At 48.5% G+C, this 18,297-nt stretch overlaps 1 protein-coding gene across 2 annotated transcripts in view; it reads right to left on the bottom strand.

The window, feature by feature from the left end:
• tmem232 (transmembrane protein 232) overlaps positions 1 to 16,565 on the bottom strand; it is a 141,971-nt gene extending 125,406 nt beyond the window's left edge. Inside the window, exons 1-2 of one of the 2 annotated variants that reach the window (XM_038805123.1) lie at positions 16,408 to 16,565; positions 1,960 to 2,136 (exon numbers count right to left, since the gene is read on the bottom strand). In XM_038805123.1, the coding sequence (XP_038661051.1) occupies positions 1,960 to 2,093 (134 nt within the window). In that variant the 5' untranslated portion in view covers positions 2,094 to 2,136; positions 16,408 to 16,565. The remainder of the gene's footprint in view (positions 1 to 1,959; positions 2,137 to 16,407) is intronic. The other variant, XM_038805124.1, reaches the window with a different exon arrangement.
• Positions 16,566 to 18,297: the final 1,732 nt, after the last annotated feature.

The following is an 18,297-nucleotide window of genomic DNA, read 5'->3' as shown; positions in this document are numbered from 1 at the left end:
GACCAAAGAAACGCCTGTCTACTCCCCTTACCATTGAATCCCCTATGACTATAGCCCTGCCAGTCTTTTTCCCGCCCTTCTGTGCAGCAGTGCCAGCCACGGTGCGATGAACCTGGCTACTACTGCCTTCCCCTGGTGAGTCATCTCCCCCAACAGTATCCAAAAAGGTATACCTGTTTTGGAGGGAGATGACCGCAGGGAACACCTGCACTTCCTTCCTGCTCTTTCTCTGCCTTTTGGTCACCCATTCCCTATCTCCCTCACCAATCCTAATCTGCGGCGTGACCAACTCACTGAATGTGCTGTCCACGACCCCCTCAGCATCGCGGATGCTCCAAAGTGAGTCCATCCGCAGCTCCAGAGCCATCATGCAGTCGAACAGGAGCTGCAGCTGGACACACGTCCTGCACATGAAGGAGTCAAGGGCATCGGCCGCGTCCATGAACTCCCACATTAACACGAGGAGCATAACACGGGTCTGGGATGTCCTGACATTTTTACACTTTACCTTAACTGATTACAAACATATCAAATAATGAATAAGTGAAAGACAAGGAGGAAGGCAATGGAGTCGATGGCCTCAGATTAGGATCCACTGCTGAAGAAGGAACTACCTTGAGATGGCTGAGAACCAGGGACGGAATAGATTGCGACTCTCCAGGCAGATGGATAGAGAGATGTATGCCCACCTTGCAACAGATCTCAAACCTCCTTGCACTTTTAGTCATGTCCTGCCAGTGATGACATGCCTCAATTGGCTGCAAACCACAGTATCTAACTTTTCAAATAGAATTCCTGACAAATGGTACCTCACTGGTACAAAAAGCTGTGGGTTTCTCTTCCACTGCTGGATTCCCCCAGCTACAGGACACCGTTGATTGTACTCCTGTGGTCGTCAAGGCATCCAGTGAGATTTAACAACAGGAAGGATTTTCACTCCCTGAACATTCAGCTGGCGTGCGACCACAAGAGCTTTCTACATGCGTGCATTTACTTTTCTGGCAGTTGCCATAGCTCCTTCATCCACCGTCAGTCCAGGGTTTGCTGCTCTTCATTCCAGCCACCAATGTACCTGGGTGGATTCTTAGAGACAAGGGATAGTGTGGCTACTCATCCCTTTATGCGCCCATTCCACCACCACACCCTCCCACCCCCCACCAGCCCGCCAATGAAAATCAGAGGCTATGAATGCTTCCATCCTGAGGTAGGATAAGAATCCAGAGGAAGTCCTAACATTGTTTCCCACCCCAGAAGGACAATCCTGCCCAGGAGCCTATTTATCTGCTGGTGAAATCTTCCGCCAGAATTTTAATGGCTGCACTCAAATTTCCAAGCACAGAAGAACAGCACTCCTGTTTAACATGGAATTTGCTTTAGAGAACTGCCACTGAATACTTAAATGAGCTGATCCTACAAATGATTTCACATCTGCAGAGCAATGTTGGCACAGATTCCTATTCATTGGTACAAATCTAGTGCATCTAGATGTGTGGAAATTCAGAGTTAAGCTCTTCATGGAACCCAGCCCAATCAAAGGCTGAAGCATGAGAAATATGATCCCCATTCTTGGCATGCTCAAAATAACTGGCTGGCTCATTGACAAAGTTTTTCACTGATAAAGTACACACACACTAGTCTCATCCATATGTGTAAACTCTCAAAACTGTGCACCCCAGCCAAAAGTCCAATGAACACAATTGCAAAAGTCAGCTCAGCAGTATGTAAAATGTCACAGTATTTACACTGGGCCCTGAATAACTCATGTCAGATAAACTATATTAAAATGTGCATCATTGTGCAGTGTTGAAGAACTATAATAAAAACTGCATTTTAAAAAGTATACACATAACACGATTATTTTCTTTTAATTTGTACTAAATATTTGTCAACCATATTTGATATGAAATAAACAAAATACATTCAGTGATTAATTAATTAGGCATTAAAGTGCTACCTAACCTTTTTGCAGCATCCTTTGAATGATTACGTTTCCGTGATTCTTCAGTGCTCTTCGCAAATGATTCTTGAAGTAGTAGGTCTGGGTGGGAAATGATCCCAAACCTGTGCACTATGGGGATCTTGAATATTGGCATCTTTACAGGCTAGTGATTGTGCATCATTTTTCAAAGTCCACACCTATATTCACAATAAATTCAAGATAAAAATATAGTAAACGAATACAAGCAGTAATGAATACTATAGAAGGAACAGCAAAGCAAAGTCACTTCAAGAGGATGAAATTATGTTTTCATTTACAATGCACAATTTAAGTGATGAGGAATACCAGGTAAATTGAGATATAGGAATAGATGGTTGCCTTCACTGCATTACGATAATCTGGGAGAATGGATCATCTGCACTTCATTAGAATATGTTCAAATTTAATTCGATTGATTTCATTAGACTGAAATATTGGGTAGGTTCTATAAAGAGCAAGCTATTCTCTCCGCAAAAGACCATCCAAAAAACAATGGATGTTTACTCCTTAATTACACCCTTTAACTTCCTAATTAGCACCAGTCATTTTACTTACAAAATATAATTTTAAAACAAACTTTTAAAAAAGCTAAATTTCAGTTTTCCATCGATTGTTTAGTTTGAATAATGTGAGGATGTTAGTAACAGCCAGCAACAAAACTAGATCACTGCTAGATGAATCACAGAAGATAACAGAATCATTTAGCACTGAAGGAGATCATTCAGTTTATCATGATTGTGTTAACTCTTTGACAGCCATCCAATTAGTCCCAATGATTTTAACAGTGCCTTGGAGGATAATTATGTCACACAATCAGAGAACTTTGTGCCACAGAATGAGGCCATTTGGCCCATTAAATGTTAACCAGTTCTCTGAAAAAGCCATCCACTTGGACCAATTCCTCTTTTTTCTATGTGTCCTTTTAAAATTATTTTATTCAAATATTTGCCTCTTCTCTTCAAAAGCTACTACGGCTCCATCGCTGTGGATGGCACGGTGACACAGTGATTAGCAGTTCTGCCTCACAACGCCAGGGTCTCGAGTTCAATTCTAGCCTTGGGTCACTGTCTATGTGGAGTCTGTATGTTCTCCCATTGTCTGCATGGGTTTCCTCCAGGTGTTCTGGTTTCCTCTGACAGTCCAAAGATATGCCGGTTAGGTGGAATGGCCATGTTTGCCCAGGGATGTGCAGGTTGGGTTATGGGGAGAGGGTGGGGTGGATGGGTGAGTGGACATGAATAGAGTGCTCTTTCAAAGGGTCAGTGTAGACTCAATGGGCCAAATAGCCTCCTTCTGTCCTGTAGGGATTCTATAATTCCCGTAAAACATTCTATGTATGAATTATTTTCATCTAAACTTTGTTCTTTTGGTGATGATTTTAAATTTATGTTCTCTAGTTACCAACTCACAACCACATGAAAAAAATGTATCTTGATTTAATGAAAATATTTTATTTTTTTAAATCACTATTAGACCATCACTTAACATTCTGTTCTTCAATCTTTTCTCATACCTAAAACGTGGGTGGCACAGAGGTTAGCACTGCTGCCTCACAGCAGCAGGGACCCAGATTCACTTACACCCTTGGGTCACTGTCTCTGTGGAGTTTGCACATTCTCCCCATGTCTGCGTGGGTTTTCTCCAGGTGCTCCGGTATCCTCCCACAGTCCAAAGATGTTCAGGTTAGGTGGGGTCACGAGGATAGAGCAGGGGAGTGGACCTAGGTAGTGTACACTTTCAGAGGGTCAATGCAGACTTGATGGGCCGAATGTTCTCCTTCTGCACTGTAGGGATTCTACGGTTCCCATCCATCTTACTGAATCTCTTAAATGCAGTTTTCTTAACTTGACACCTTCTTAAATTAGAACACCCGTAACTGGACATAATGAGGTATAAATTTATTTTTGGCGGTTGTATATAAAGGGAAATGGTGAATTGTCCTGATTTTCTGGTGTAACTATGTTAGCCATATCATTTAACAACCTATTTGCCTTGTTAATGGCTGTGTTGCTTCAGTTGGACATGTTGCATATTAAGTCTACGATCCCTAAGTTTCTTTTGGCTTCGTCATTCAAGGAGTTCATGTTGTGCTTATTTCTCTTTCATTTGAGAACAGATGGAATTGGAGGCAACCTATGAGCTTTGATTAAGAGATAGGAGAGAGAGCACGAAAATTAGAATTGTACTCTAATTGGCAGGATATGGCTAGTGGCGTGCTCCCCTGGGATCAGCACTGGGCCTCAGCTTTTCACTCTATTTAAAAATGACTTAGATGAAGGTATGGAGACTTGTACATCCAACTTTAATGATAATGTCAAGCTCTGTGGCATAGTAAATAGTGCGGATGGGTGCAAAAAGTTGCAAAGGAACATTAGCAAATTAAATGAGTTGGGAAAACTGTGACGGATGGAGTTTAATGTGACATATTTTGATCATCCATTTTGGACTCAAGAAAGACAAATTCAAAAAAGACAAATTTCCAAATGGCAGCAATCTAGGAATTATGAAGGAGTAGACAGATTTAATGGTTCAGTACCAAAATCATTAAAAGCTAGTAGACAGTGATGGAACCATCAATTCAGCGAACACGTGTAGTTGGATCTGAACAGAGGCTTTAATACACTTACAACAGAGCCAGCCTATTCGTTGTTGAACTTCAGATGAACTGGCAGGCTGGCTCTAAGGCACTGATCTTTATACATCTGTCCCAGGGGGATTAGTCCTGGGCGGAGCCAAGGGAGGAGCCCAGTACAAACTCTCGCGTACGCCCAGAGCAACTCCCCCTGGTGGTCGGATAGTGCAACTGCACTTACAATGGTGGATAGTGAACATATATACACGGAGTTATATTGGCAACTATATACATCATTGATCTTACAACAGGTAGATAACGAATATGGAGTGATATTGGCAACTATATATAGTGTGAATCACATTCATCACATTCACCCCCGGTTAAAAAAATCAAGTCCGGCGGGGGTGATGGCTCAAAGAGTCAGTCTGACGGTGGACGAATTGTCCATTTTGATCTGCGGAGCACCGGGGTTGCAGCCTCTTGTGGTGGCTGGGCGGGCGTCGAGGTCTGGGGTACGGTTGCCGGCTCCAGGGCGAGTCTTGTCCAAGCCTCATACACCTCCTGATCGAATGGAGACTGGGGGCGCGGGCTGGTGCTGGCGCTCAGGACTGGTGGGGCGAGCTTGCAGAATTGGGGGCGCAAGGGGGTGGCCGCATAGGGAACGGGGAAAGGAGTTCCTCGGTGGGGGTAGATGGGGGGCTGGATCCAGCGGGTGCCAGGTCCCGGAGGGATACTGTGTCCTGGCGACCGTCCGGGAACTCAACAAATGCGTACTGTGGGTTGGAATGAAGCAGGCGCATCTTTTCAACAATGGGGTCGGTCTTGTGCGCCGTGACGTGCTTCCTTAGGAGAACCGGGCCTGGCAGCCTCAGCCACGCCAGAAGTGAGACCCCTGTGGTAGTGCCCCTGGAAAAAATGAAGAGCCGCTCGTGGGGGGTTTGGTTTGTAGCTGTACACAGGAGGGGTCTAATTGCGTGGAGCGCGTCAGGGAGGACTTTCTGCCATTGGGAAACTTGGAGCTTCCTGGACCTGAGGGTCAGTAGGACGGTATTCCAGACCGTCGCGTTCTCCTTCTCCACCTGTCCGTCCTCCTGGGGTTGTAACTGGTAGTCCTGCTCGAGACGATGCCCTTGTCGAGCAGGTACTGACGCAGCTCGTCACTCATAAAGGACGCACCCCGGTCGCTGTGCACGTAGCTGGGGAAACCGAACAGGGTGAAGACACTATGCAGGGCCTTAATGACTGTGTGGGAGGTCATATCGGGGCATGGGATGGCAAAGGGGAATCGGGAGAACCCGTCAATAATGTTAAGGAAGTAAATGTTTTTGTTAGTGGAGGGGAGTGGCCCTTTGAAATTGATCGCAAGGCGTTCAAAGGGCCTAGAAGCCTTGACCAGGTGGGCCCTGTCTGGTCTATAGAAGTGCGGTTTGCACTCCACACAGATCAGGCAGTCCCTGGTGATCGCTTTTACCTCCTCGTTGGAGAAAGGCAGGTTTCGGGCTCTGATGTAGTGGACGAGCCGGGTGACCCCTGGGTGGCAGAGGTCATCGTGGATGGCTTTTAGGCGGCTGATTTGCGCGCTGGCGCATGTCCAGCGGGATAGGGCATCCGAGGGATCATTGAGCTTCCCCGGTCGATATTTGATATCGTAATTGTAGGTGGAGAGTTCAATCCTCCACCGAAGAATTTTGTCATTTTTAATTTTGCCCCTTTGCGAGTTGTCGAACATGAAGGCGACCGACCGTTGGTCGATAATGAGGGTGAACCTCCTACCTGCGAGGTAGTGCCTCAAGTGTCGGATAGCCTCCACGATGGCTTGTGCTTCCTTCTCGACTGAGGAGTGTCGGAGTTCTGAAACGGATAGGGTACGGGAGAAAAATGCAACGGGCCGCCCTGCTTAGTTTAAAGTGGCTGCTAGCGCTACCTCTGAGGCATCGCTCTCAACTTGAAAGGAAGTGGATTCATCCACCGCCCGCATGGCTGCTTTGGCGATGTCGTCCCTGATGCAGCTGAAGCGCCTCAGCAGACAGGGGAAATAGTGTGGCCTTGAAGAGTGGGCGGGCTTTGTCCGCATGTTGGGGGACCCACTGGCCGTAGTACGAAAAGAGCCCCAAGCACCGTTTGAGGGCCTTGGGGCCATGGGGGAGGGGGAGTTCTAAAAGGGGGCGCATGGGGTCCAGGTCTGGGCCCAGGACTCCGTTCTCCACGACTTAGCTGAGGATGGCTAGTCTGTTTGTGCGGAACACACATTTCTCCTTGTTATATGTAAGGTTTAATTTTTGGGCCGTCTGGAGAAAACGGTGGAGGTTGGCGTCGTGGTCCTGCTGGTCATGGCCGCAGATGGTAACATTATCCAGGTACGGAAACGTGGCCCACAGCCCGTACTGGTCTACCATTCGGTCCATTGCTCGTTGGAACACCGAAACCCCGTTAGTGACGCCGAAGGGAACCCAGAGGAAGTGGAAGAGGCGGCCATCGGCCTCGAACGCTGTGTAGTGGAGGTCCTCCAGGAGGATTGGGAGCTGGTGGTATGCAGACTTCAGATCCACCGTGGAAAATACCCGATATTGGGCGATCTGGTTTACCATGTCTGCAATTCTGGGGAGGAGATACGCGTCTAGGAGCGTAAAGCGATTGATGCTCTGGCTATAATCGACGACCATGCGGCATTTTTCCCCGGTCTTGATGACCACCACCTGAGCTCTCTAGGGACTGTTACTATAGAACATAGAACATTACAGCGCAGTACGGGCCCTTCGGCCCTCGATGTTGCGCCGACCTGTGAAACCATCTGAAGCCTATCTGACCCACACTATTCCATTTTCATCCATATGTCTATCCAGTGACTACTTAAATGCCCTTAAAGTTGGCGAATCTACTACTGTTGCAGGCAGGGCGTTCCACACCCCTACTACTCTCTGAGTAAAGAAACTGCCTCTGACATCTGTCCTATATCTACCACCCCTCAATTTAAAGCTATGTCCCCTCGTGTTGGTCATCACCATCCGAGGAAAGAGACTCTCACTGTCCACCCTATCTAACCCTCTGACTATCTTATATGTCTCTATTAAGTCACCTCTCAGCCTTCTTCTCTCTAACAAAAACAACCTCAAGTCCCTGAGCCTTTCCTCGTAAGATCTTCCCTCCATACCAGGCAACATCCTAGTAAATCTCCTCTGAACCCTTTCCAAAGCTTCCACATCCTTCCTATAATGTGATGCCCAGAACTGCACGCAGTACTCTAGGAGCGGCCGCACCAGAGTTATGTACAGCTGCAGCATGACCTTGTGGCTCCGAAACTCAATTCCCCTACTGATAAAGGCTAGCACACCATATGCCTTCTTAACAGCCCTATTAACCTGGGTGGCAACTTTCAGGGATTTATGTACCTGGATGCCGAGATCTCTCTGTTCATCTACACTACCAAGAATCTTGCCATTGGCCCAGTACTCTGCATTCCTGTTACTCCTTCCAAAGTGAACCACCTCACACTTTTCCGCATTAAACTCCATCTGCCACCTCTCAGCCCAGCTCTGCAGCTTATCTATGTCCCTCTGTATCCTATAACATCCTTCAGCACTATCCACAACTCCACCGACCTTCGTGTCATCTGCAAATTTACTAACCCATCCTTCTACACCCTCTTCCAGGTCATTTATAAAAATGACAAACAGCAGTGGCCCCAAAACAAATCCTTGCGGTACACCACTAGTAACTGAACTCCAGGATGAACATTTGCCATCAACCACCACCCTCTGTCTTCTTTCAGCTAGCCAATTACTGATCCAAACCGCTAAATCACCTTCAATCCCATACTCCCTTATTTTCTGCAATAGCCTACCATGGGGAACCTTATCAAACGCCTTACTGAAATCCATATACACCACATCAACCGCTTTACCCTCATCCACCTGTTTGGTCACCTTCTCAAAAAACTCAATAAGGTTTGTGAGGCATGACCTACCCTTCAGAAAACCGTGTTGACTATCGCTAATCAACTTGTTCTTTTCAAGATGATTATAAACCCTATCTCTTATAACCTTTTCCAACATTTTACCCACAACCGAAGTAAGGCTCACAGGTCTATAATTACCAGGGTTGTCTCTACTCCCCTTCTTGAACAAGGGGACAACATTTGCTATCCTCCAGTCTTCCGGCACTATTCCTGTCGACAAAGACGACATAAAGATCAAGGATAAAGGCTCTGCAATCTCCTCCCTGGCTTCCCAGAGAATCCTAGGATAAATCCCATCTGGCCCAGGCGACTTATCTATTTTGACATTTTCCAAAATTGCTAACACCTCCTCCTTGTGAACCTCAATTCCACCTAGCCTAGTCGACTGAACCTGAGTATTCTCCTCGACAACATTGTCTTTCTCCAGTGTAAACACTGACAAAAAATATCAATTTAACGCTTCCCCTATCTCCTCTGATTCCACACACAACTTTCCACTACTATCCTTGATTGGCCCTAATCTTACTCTAGTCATTCTTTTGTTCCTGATATACCTAGGGTATAGGGTAAAGCCTTAGGGTTTTCCTTGATCCTAACCGTCAACCACTTTTCGTGTCCTCTCCTCGCTCTTCTTAACTCTCCCTTTAGGTCCTTCCTGGCTAACTTGTAACTCTCAAGTGCCCTAACTGAGCCTTCATGCCTCATCCTAACATAAGCCTTCTTCTTCCTCTTGATAAGTGCTTCAACTTCCTTAGTGAACCACGGTTCCTTTGCTCGACAACTTCCTCCCTGCCTGACAGGTACATACTTATCAAGGACACGCAGTAGCTGTTCCTTGAAAAAGCTCCACATTTCGATTGTACCCATCCCCTGCAGTTTCCTTCCCCATCCTATACATCCTAAATCTTGCCGAATAGCATCATAATTGCCTTTCCCCCAGCTATAATTCTTGCCTTGCGGTATATACCTATCCCTGCCCATTGCTAAAGTAAACATAACCGAATTGTGATCACTATCACCAAAATGCTCACCTACATCTAAATCTAACACCTGGCCGGGTTCATTACCCAGTACCAAATCCAATGTGGCCTAGCCCCTTGTTGGCCTGTCTACATACTGTGTCAGAAAACCCTCCTGCACACACTGCACAAAAACTGACCCATCTATAGTACTCGAACTATAGTATTTCCAGTCAATATTTGGAAAGTTAAAGTCCCCCATAACAACTACCCTGTTACTCTCGCTCCTGTCGAGAATCATCTTTGCAATCCTTTCCTCTATATCTCTGGAACTATTCGGAGGTCTATAGACAACTCCCAACAGGGTGACCTCTCCTCTCCTGTTCCTAACCTCAACCCATACTACCTCAGTAGACGAGTCCTCAAACGTCCTTTCTACCGCCGTAATACTTTCCTTGATTAACAATGCCACACCCCCCCCCCCTCTTTTACCATCTTCTCTATTCTTACAGAAACATCAAAATCCTGGAACCTGCAACAACCATTCCTGTCCCTGCTCTACCCATGTCTCCGAAATCGCTACAACATCGAGATCCCAGGTACCAACCCATGCTTCAAGCTCACCCACCTTATTCCGGATGCTCCTGGCGTTGAAGTAGACACACTTCAAACCAGCGTCTTGCTTGCCGGTGCCCTCTTTCGAACTTTTAACCCTATCCCTGACCTCACTACTCTCAACATCCTGTACACTGGGACTACAATTTAGGTTCCCATCCCCCTGCTGAATTAGTTTAAACCCCCCCTGAAGAGCACCAGCAAATCTCCCCCCCAGGATATTGGTACCCCTCTGGTTCAGGTGAAGACCATCCTGTTTGTAGAGGTCCCACCTACCCCAGAATGAGCCCCAATTACCCAGGAAACCAAAACCCTCCCTCCTGCACCATCCCTGTAGCCACTTGTTCAACTCCTCTCTCTCCCTGGGCCCCATTATTACTGGCCTCTATGATCCCCTCACTGAGCAGCCTTCGGACCTCCGTTCTGATAAATACCCTATCCTGCAGGCTGCACCACCTGCTGCGGGTGGCTACTGGTTTGCAATCCGGGGTGAGGTTGGCGAAGAGAGGAGGGAGAGTGATGCGCAGCATGGCGAGGCTGTAGATAGTGAGTGGGGGCAGGGGCCCGCCGAAGCTGAGGGTGAGACTCTTAAGGTTACATTGGAAATCCAAACCTAAGAGGAGTGGCGCGCAGAGGTCGGGCAAGACATACAGTTCAAATTTGGAATATCTAGCGCCTCGAATCGTTAGCGTTGCTGTAGTGCGGCCTTGGATTTGGATGGAATGGGAGCCCGAAGCGAGGGCGATAGTTTGGTTGACGGGATAAATAGGGAGGGAACAGCGTCTTACCAGCTCTGGGTGTATGAAGCTCTCTGTGCTCCCGGAGTCGAAGAGGCACGACGTGTTGGACCCGTTGATCTGGACCTCCGTCATCGAATTTCTCAGATGCTTGGGGCGAGATTGGTCGTGAGTGACCGCGTTGAGTTGCGGGCCGCGTGGTGGGTGCCCGGGGGAGTCGAATTCTTCCGATCGGGCGTCCTGTCGAGTAGATGCCGCTGTGTTCTGGCGAGCTTGATGCAAGAACACTGCGCTGAGTTGCGGGCCATGTGGTGACTGCCCGGGGAGGTCGTACTCCTCCGATGAGCTGTTTGAGTTTGGGGATGCAGCTAGGGCCCGTGGATTGCACGTGGAGGGTGGTGATGAAGATGGCGGCCCCCATGAATCGCACGCGGCTGGCCACATGGTGGAGGTTTGCCAAGATGGCGGCCCCCATGGATCGCACGTGGCGGGAGGGGGCGGAGCCTTAGCGTAGGCTGCAGCGTTTCGTGCCCCGCGGGCCTGCTGGTGCTGGGGGCTATGTTTTTGGACTGTTGGGGTGTTGAGGGCTGGGGCCCTTCTGCCGAGGCACACACTAGCATAGTGGCCTTTCTTCCCGCAGCTGCTGCAGGTCGTGGATTGGGCTGAGCAGTGCTGCCGTGGGTGCTGGCTTTGTCCACAGAAGTGGCAGGCTGGAGCAGTTGAATAACTGGTTTGGGGAGCTGAATAGTGGCAGGCTGGAGCAGTTGAATAACTGGTTTGGCGAGCTGAGTAGCTGGCTGGGGAAGCTGAGTAATTAGCTGGAGCAGCTGGATAGCTTGAGTCGTTGACTGGGACAGTAGGGCGACCGGCTGTGGCAGCGCGATAGCTGGGGGGCCTTGCGGCACAGGCTTGGGGGGTCCTCAGGTCGGGGGCCCATGCGGGGTTAGCGGGGTCCGCGGGAAACGGGTTGAGGCTGCGGAAGGAAACTTCCATTGTGATAGCAGCCTCTATGGTAGTCTCTAAGCCCTGGGCCCCATTTTCTAATAGTCTCTGGCGTATATAGCTAGATCGAAGGCCCGCTACAAAGACATCCCGCACAGCAAGCTCCCTATGTTCGGCCACGGTTACGGCCTGGTAATTGCAGTCATTTGAGAGATTGTTCAACTCGCGTGCAAATTCAGCTAAAGTTTCAGTAGACCGTTTTCAGCGAGTCGTGAACACACGGCGGGCAAAGACCTTGTTCATGGGCCTAATATACATTTTGTCCAAAATCGCCAGCGCTGCGGTGTAGGAAACGGCTGGATTTAGTTGTGTAGAAATTCTGTGGCTTACCCTCACGTGCAGCAGGCTGAGCTTTTGTTCCTCCGTAGTTTCAGCGGTGCTGATTTCGGCCAGGTAGGCCTTAAAACATTTCAGCCAGTGGCAGAAGGTTTCTTTCGCCTCTGCATCCTGCGGATCGAATTCTAGACGTCATGGTTTTAGAGCGGATTCCATGCTTTACTTCGGCAGCTTCTTAAGTGTATTAAATTGATGGAACCATCAATTCAGCGAACACGTGTAGTTGGATCTGAACAGAGGCTTTAGTAAACTTACAACAGAGCCAGCCTATTCGTCATTGAACTTCAGATGAACTGGCAGGCTGGCTCTAAGGCACTGATCTTTATACATTGGTCCCAGGAGGAGGAGTCCTGGGCGGAGCCAAGGGAGGAGCCCAGTACAAACTCTCACGTACTCCCAGAGCGACTCCCCCTGGTGGTCAGATAGGGCAACTGCACTTACAATGGTGGATAGTGAACATACATACACGGAGTTATATTGGCAACTATATACAGCATTGATCTTACAACGGGTAGATAACGAACATATATACATGGAGTGATATTGGCAACTATATTTTGTGTGAATCACATTCACCACAGACAGATACAAAAAAATTAAGTCTAATGGAATGTTGGCTTTTATCTCAAGGGACCAGAAAACAAATCAGTGGAAGTTATGTTGCAGTTTAATAAAGTTTTAAATTGACCGAATAGAGAGAACTGCATTCTGTGCTGAGCACATTGCCTAAGGAAATATATCTGGGCCTTGGAACACATATCAGGAACACTGCCCCAAGCCCTTCATTAAAAGTTTAGCCTCTCCTACTCCAGGGTGTCCAGCCCCACACCTCCAAAACTATGAACTCCCCAAACCCATTATCTAGGCTTACTGTATGCCAAGATCCTTATTCTGCCGTCCAATATTCTACTCCCAGCTTTCCACCAGCCAACTGCTGCTTATCACCAGTTTCTTTGGAAGAGGAGCCATATTGAACTCAAAACGTTAATTCAGATTCACACTCCACGGATGCTGCCAGACCTGCTGAGCTTTTCCAGCACTTTCTGTTTTTATTATAGTACATAATTATTGTTTCCCCTTACCCTTAATAAACTGACAATCTCCTTTGTAAATATCACACCGAAAAACACCATCAACCCCATCTTAATTAATGTCTTCTGCTCCTCTTTATATCTTACGTCTTTCATTTACCCACTTTTATTTTATATTCTCACTTGGCTATTTGTTTCTGCCTTTTATTTCTGTTCCGCTCAACTTTTCTTATGTTACCAAAAGCAAAATGCTGCAGATACTGGAGGCGGGATTCTCTGATCCTGAGTCTAAGTGTTGACACCATCATAAATGCAGTTGCGTTTCCCGACGGCGTCAACATGGCCTCTGGATCAGCAATTCTGGCCCCTACAGAATTGCGTCGGGGCGGCATAGTGCGATTCGCAGCGATTCTCCTGCCCAGCCCCGGGCTGAGAGAATCCCGCCCAAATCTAAAATAAAAACAGAAAATGCTGGAAATACTCAGCAGGACTGGCAGTATCTGTGGAGAAAAAAACAAAGTTAACGTGCTGGATTCTCCGCCCCGCCAAGCCATATTTCTGCCCCAACCCGCTGGCGGGATTCTCCGTTACGCCGGCCGGTCAATGGGGTTTCCCACTGTGGGGCAGCCTCATGCCATCGGGAAACCCCCGGGTGCCGGTAAAACAGAGAATCCCGCCCAACATTTCAGGACTTTCCTTCAGAAATTCACTTTTGTCATCCCTCTACAAGTTTCTTTCACTCTTTATTCCTTTGAGCTCAGGTGTTCTTCTTTTGATGTAGAATGCCTTCGCTGTTTCCCTTACACTCTGATTTATCTATAAGTGTGCTGTATTATTTAATTCTCTGAAACAATAACCTCTCAACCGTTTTATCCCCCCAATTTAATTTTAACTGATCATGGCTATATTCTGCTTGTTTCAGAGATAAAATTGCAGGCATCTTCCTCAACCAGAGATATCACATGGCACTCTATTTCTATGATAAACAATAATTATAGCTCTTACTGCAATATTGTAGTTATTTTAATGTGCCTTTTGTCAATATCAATGTGTTTAGATTCTGTGTGCCCTGATATTTATTTAAAGTTTCCTCTAAGCCACTGGATCAGTTACCACTGTGGCTGACTGGAAATTGAACCTAATTATGTTCCAGTCAGTGGTTCTGGTATTTCTTTTGCCTTCTTGTCTAGAATTGGATGTAGCTCCTTCCATGTTTCACTACAAAAGCATTATAGATGATGTGTTTGTCTTTTTAGTCTTACATGGTTGTGCAGCTCACTGCCACTTCAATGCCGACTAGGAGGGCCAGTTGGCCTGGGCCTCAAGCTTAGGCACGTGTTAATTTTTTAGCATTTGAAAAGTTTCACAACTGGCTTTTACGCACATAAAGAAATAATATAGAGAAAAAAAGTAGGTTTTGTTGTTCCATATCGCATATCACACAGAGTCTTTGCAGCCTATCCTACTGGCGAGTGAAGGAGTGTAAGTATGTGCATACATTAAGGCAGCAGAGCTAACGCACGGTAGTTGTTGTAGTATTCGTTCGCAGTAATTCTTAATAATGGATAGTTTTTCAACATAAAGTCGTAAAAAATTAAAGCACATGGGATTAGGGATAGTGTATTGAGATAGCTAGCAAACTGATTGGGAAATAGGAAACAAAGAGTAGGAATAAACAGGTATTTTCCAAATGGCAGTCAGTGACTAGTGGGGTATCACACGGATCGGTGCTGCGACCCCAGCTATTCACAGTATATATTAATGATTTAGATGAGGGAACTAAATGTAATATTTTCAGATTTACAGATGACACATAGGTGGGGTGGTGAGCTGAGGAGGATGCAGAGATGCTTCAGTGTGATTTGGACAAGTTGAGTGAGTGGGCAAATGAATGGCAGAAGCAGTATAATTTGGATAAATGTCAGGTATCCACATTGGGAGCAAAAATGGGAAAGCAGATTTTTATCTGAATGGCCGTAAATTAGGAGAGGGGAATGTGCCACGAGACCTGGGTGTCCTCGTACACCAGTCACTGAAGGTAAGCGTGCAGGTGCAGCAGACTGAGATGAGGAGAAATTTATTCACCAGAGAGTGGTCAGCCTGTGGAATTCACTTCCACAGAAAGCAGCTGAAGACAAAACAGTAAGTAGTTGGATATAGCATTTGAGGAGAGGGGAATCGAAGGATATGGGGAGAAAGGAAAGATCAAGCAATTGAGTTGGAGGATCAGTCACGATCATAATGAATGGTGGAGCAGGTTTGAAGGGCCGAATGACCTCCTCCTGCTATTTTTTAGAGAAGGTATGTTGGCTGTCAGGAGGTTGTCGGGAGGTAGTTGGGTGGGTATTCCCGTGGGAGTTGGGGGTTCAGCAGGAAAAGTTAGAAGTGCTTTTAATCCTTCTACCTTTTCCTGGGTGACTATTCTGCTGACAATCGGAACAATCCGATTTAAATCGGGATGGTTCCCAACGCAGGATAATTGCCATTCGGAATTTGTAAGTTCTTGGGCAATTCTCGTGCGGTCCTTGTGGTGGGATTTCTGGGGTAGTAGTGAGACTTCCGGGGGGAAGTGGGAGTTTGGTGGAGAGAGTTTTGGGGACGGGATTTCAGGGTGGTGGGATGGGGGGGGGGGGGGGGGGGGGGGGTGGCAGGGACATTCAGGGTAGTGGAGGTAAAAGGGGACATTCGGGGTGGTAGAGGCGGGGGGAACATTCATGGTGGTGGAAGTGGGGGGGACATCAGGGTGCTGGAAGTGGGGGGAGCATCAGGGTGGTTGGAGAGGCATTCGTGATGTTGGAGATTGGGGGGGGACATTTGGGGTGGTGGTAGTGGGGGAGAACATTGGGGGTGGTGGAGATGGGGGGACACTCGGGGTGGTGGGGGAGGCATTCGGGGTGCTGGAAGTTGGGGGGATATTCAGGTAGTGGAGATGGGGGAAAATTGGGGGTGGTGGAGGTGGGGGGGGAAACATTGGGGGAACATTAGGGGATGGGGAAATATTGAGGGGGTGGGGAAATATTGGTGGGGAACCATGGGGGGGGGGGGGGGGGTATTCACGTTAGTGGTGTGTGGGGGGGGGTTATTCGGCTGGTATCCCACTGTGCATCGTGACGAGGTAGCAGAACCCAAGAGATTGGAAGTTCTGGGACATTCATGTTAAACGTTTAGATCCCAAGAAAGAGCGACTGTTTGGAAACAGAAAGGTGGATAATTACCCACCAGAATATGTGTGCGGCAGACCTTAAATCTCCGCGGGATCTTCGCTTTCTCCCCCTTTGGCCTTTAGCTCAGCTCGACCCCTCCACAAACCAGGCAACCTGAACTAACAGCGAGCGGCCCCGCGGCGGGCCCGGCTGATCAGAGCCGTCCTGACGCTGCCCGCTCCGCGCTGCCCATTGTGACCTGGCAGTTTCCAAGGCGACCCAGTGAAGCGCGAGCCGCGCCCAGCAGTGAGCAGCCGCCTGCAAAGGTGGCCTCAGTATAATGGACCTTGTTCGTTTTAAAGTATATTACTGGGTTTAACAAAAAATGTGAAGTGTTTTGGGGGGGCCACAATCCATTACACCTCATAAAAAATGCCATTATTTGTTATGAAATTCAAGCAGTTATGTGCTTTTGTCATTGTGCCAATTAATTTCTCAAAATGAATGAATGGTAAGCAGTCTAGTTAAGGCAAGTGAACTAAAATATTAATTGAGGGCTCGATTCTTCGGCCTCGTAACTCTCACTCAAGCGAAATGAGGCCAGTGAATAGAGGGAGAGGCCAAAAATGCGAAACTATGCCAGACGCCAAACAGTTTGCAAAGCAACCGGCCTGCTCGCGTAGGCAAAATCGGGGTCTCGCTGTAGCATGGTGAGAAATCAATTATCACCACTTAAGCCCAATTTCCAAACAATTAATGAGAGCCACCCCGGGCGGTATTCTCCGCCGGCTCCAAAAATCGCGGAGGCCGTCGTGAACCCAGCCAAGGTTCACGACAGCCTCCGGGGCCCGCTCCCCGCACCTAATTCACCCCCACCCGGGGGGCTAGGAGCGGGCCCGTCGTTCCCGGCCGCGACCTTGGCCGCCGGAAATGACGCCTGAACGGCGCTTCGCGGATGTCGCGAACCCCCTCATGCGCGATTCCGTCTTTCTCCACTGCCGCCCGGCAAGACGTGGTGGCTTGATCTTGCTGGGCGGCGGTGGGGAAAGAGTGCGTCCATTTTGGACGCAGGCCCGACGATCAGTGGCCACCGATAGTGGGCCTGTCCCCTCCGGAGCACAGTCGCGGTGCTCCCACCCAATTGGGCCCTTGGATGCCCCAAACGGGCATCTGGCGCCCGTTTCACGAATGCAGCGACCAGGTGTGGTTGCTGCCGTGGTGAAACGGGCATGAAGGGCCGGCCGCTCGGCCCATCGGGCTCGGAGAATCGCTGTTCGCCGTGAAAAACGGTGAGCGGCGATTTTTCCGAAAGGGGGAGGGAGAATCGCGGGGTCGCCGGGGGGGTGTGGGGGGCGCGTAAATAATGTCGGGAGGCCCTCCCACAATTCTCCCACGCCATGTGGGGAGTGGAGAATTCCGCCCCCCATATCCAATGGCCTCCCATCATTCACAGCCTCCTCAGCAAGTGCTCAGGCTGGCACCAATCAGTACTCCTTTTGAAAACGTGAACCTGGCAGAAGGGCTTCTGTTAGAAAGCCGAGGAGGTGAGTTCCATCTTTGCTCAAGGGAAAAGCCCGGGATGTTGGGTTTACCATCCTAATGCTCGCTGGGGGGTGGGGGACCCTCGGCTGGGGGTGGGGGAACCCTCCGCAGGGATAGGCCGCTATAGAAAACGGGTGTGAGGTGCCGGGAGTGGCAACCAGGGGTTAACTGCTCACAGTACCACCATGCCAACCCTGGATCGTTAACCCATTCTGGGGCAACTCTTATCCCTGCCCTTCTGCCCCACCGACCACCCATAATCCCCACCGACTGCCGAGGCCTCTGGTTGTGCAGCTAAAGGCTACTGCTAAAGAGAATGGGCAATCATGGTTAAGTGAGAACTTCACACAACCCAAGTGGATTCCCATGGGTGGGCGGGCCATGTCGCATGTGGAAGTCAATGCCTAGCACCGCACGGGTTGTG

This window comes from Scyliorhinus canicula, chromosome 8 (assembly GCF_902713615.1).
Source record: "Scyliorhinus canicula chromosome 8, sScyCan1.1, whole genome shotgun sequence".
Taxonomy (NCBI): Eukaryota; Metazoa; Chordata; class Chondrichthyes; order Carcharhiniformes; family Scyliorhinidae; genus Scyliorhinus; species Scyliorhinus canicula.
The sequence above is the reverse complement of the archived record's forward strand: the minus strand, read 5'-3'. Positions and strand labels throughout refer to the sequence as shown.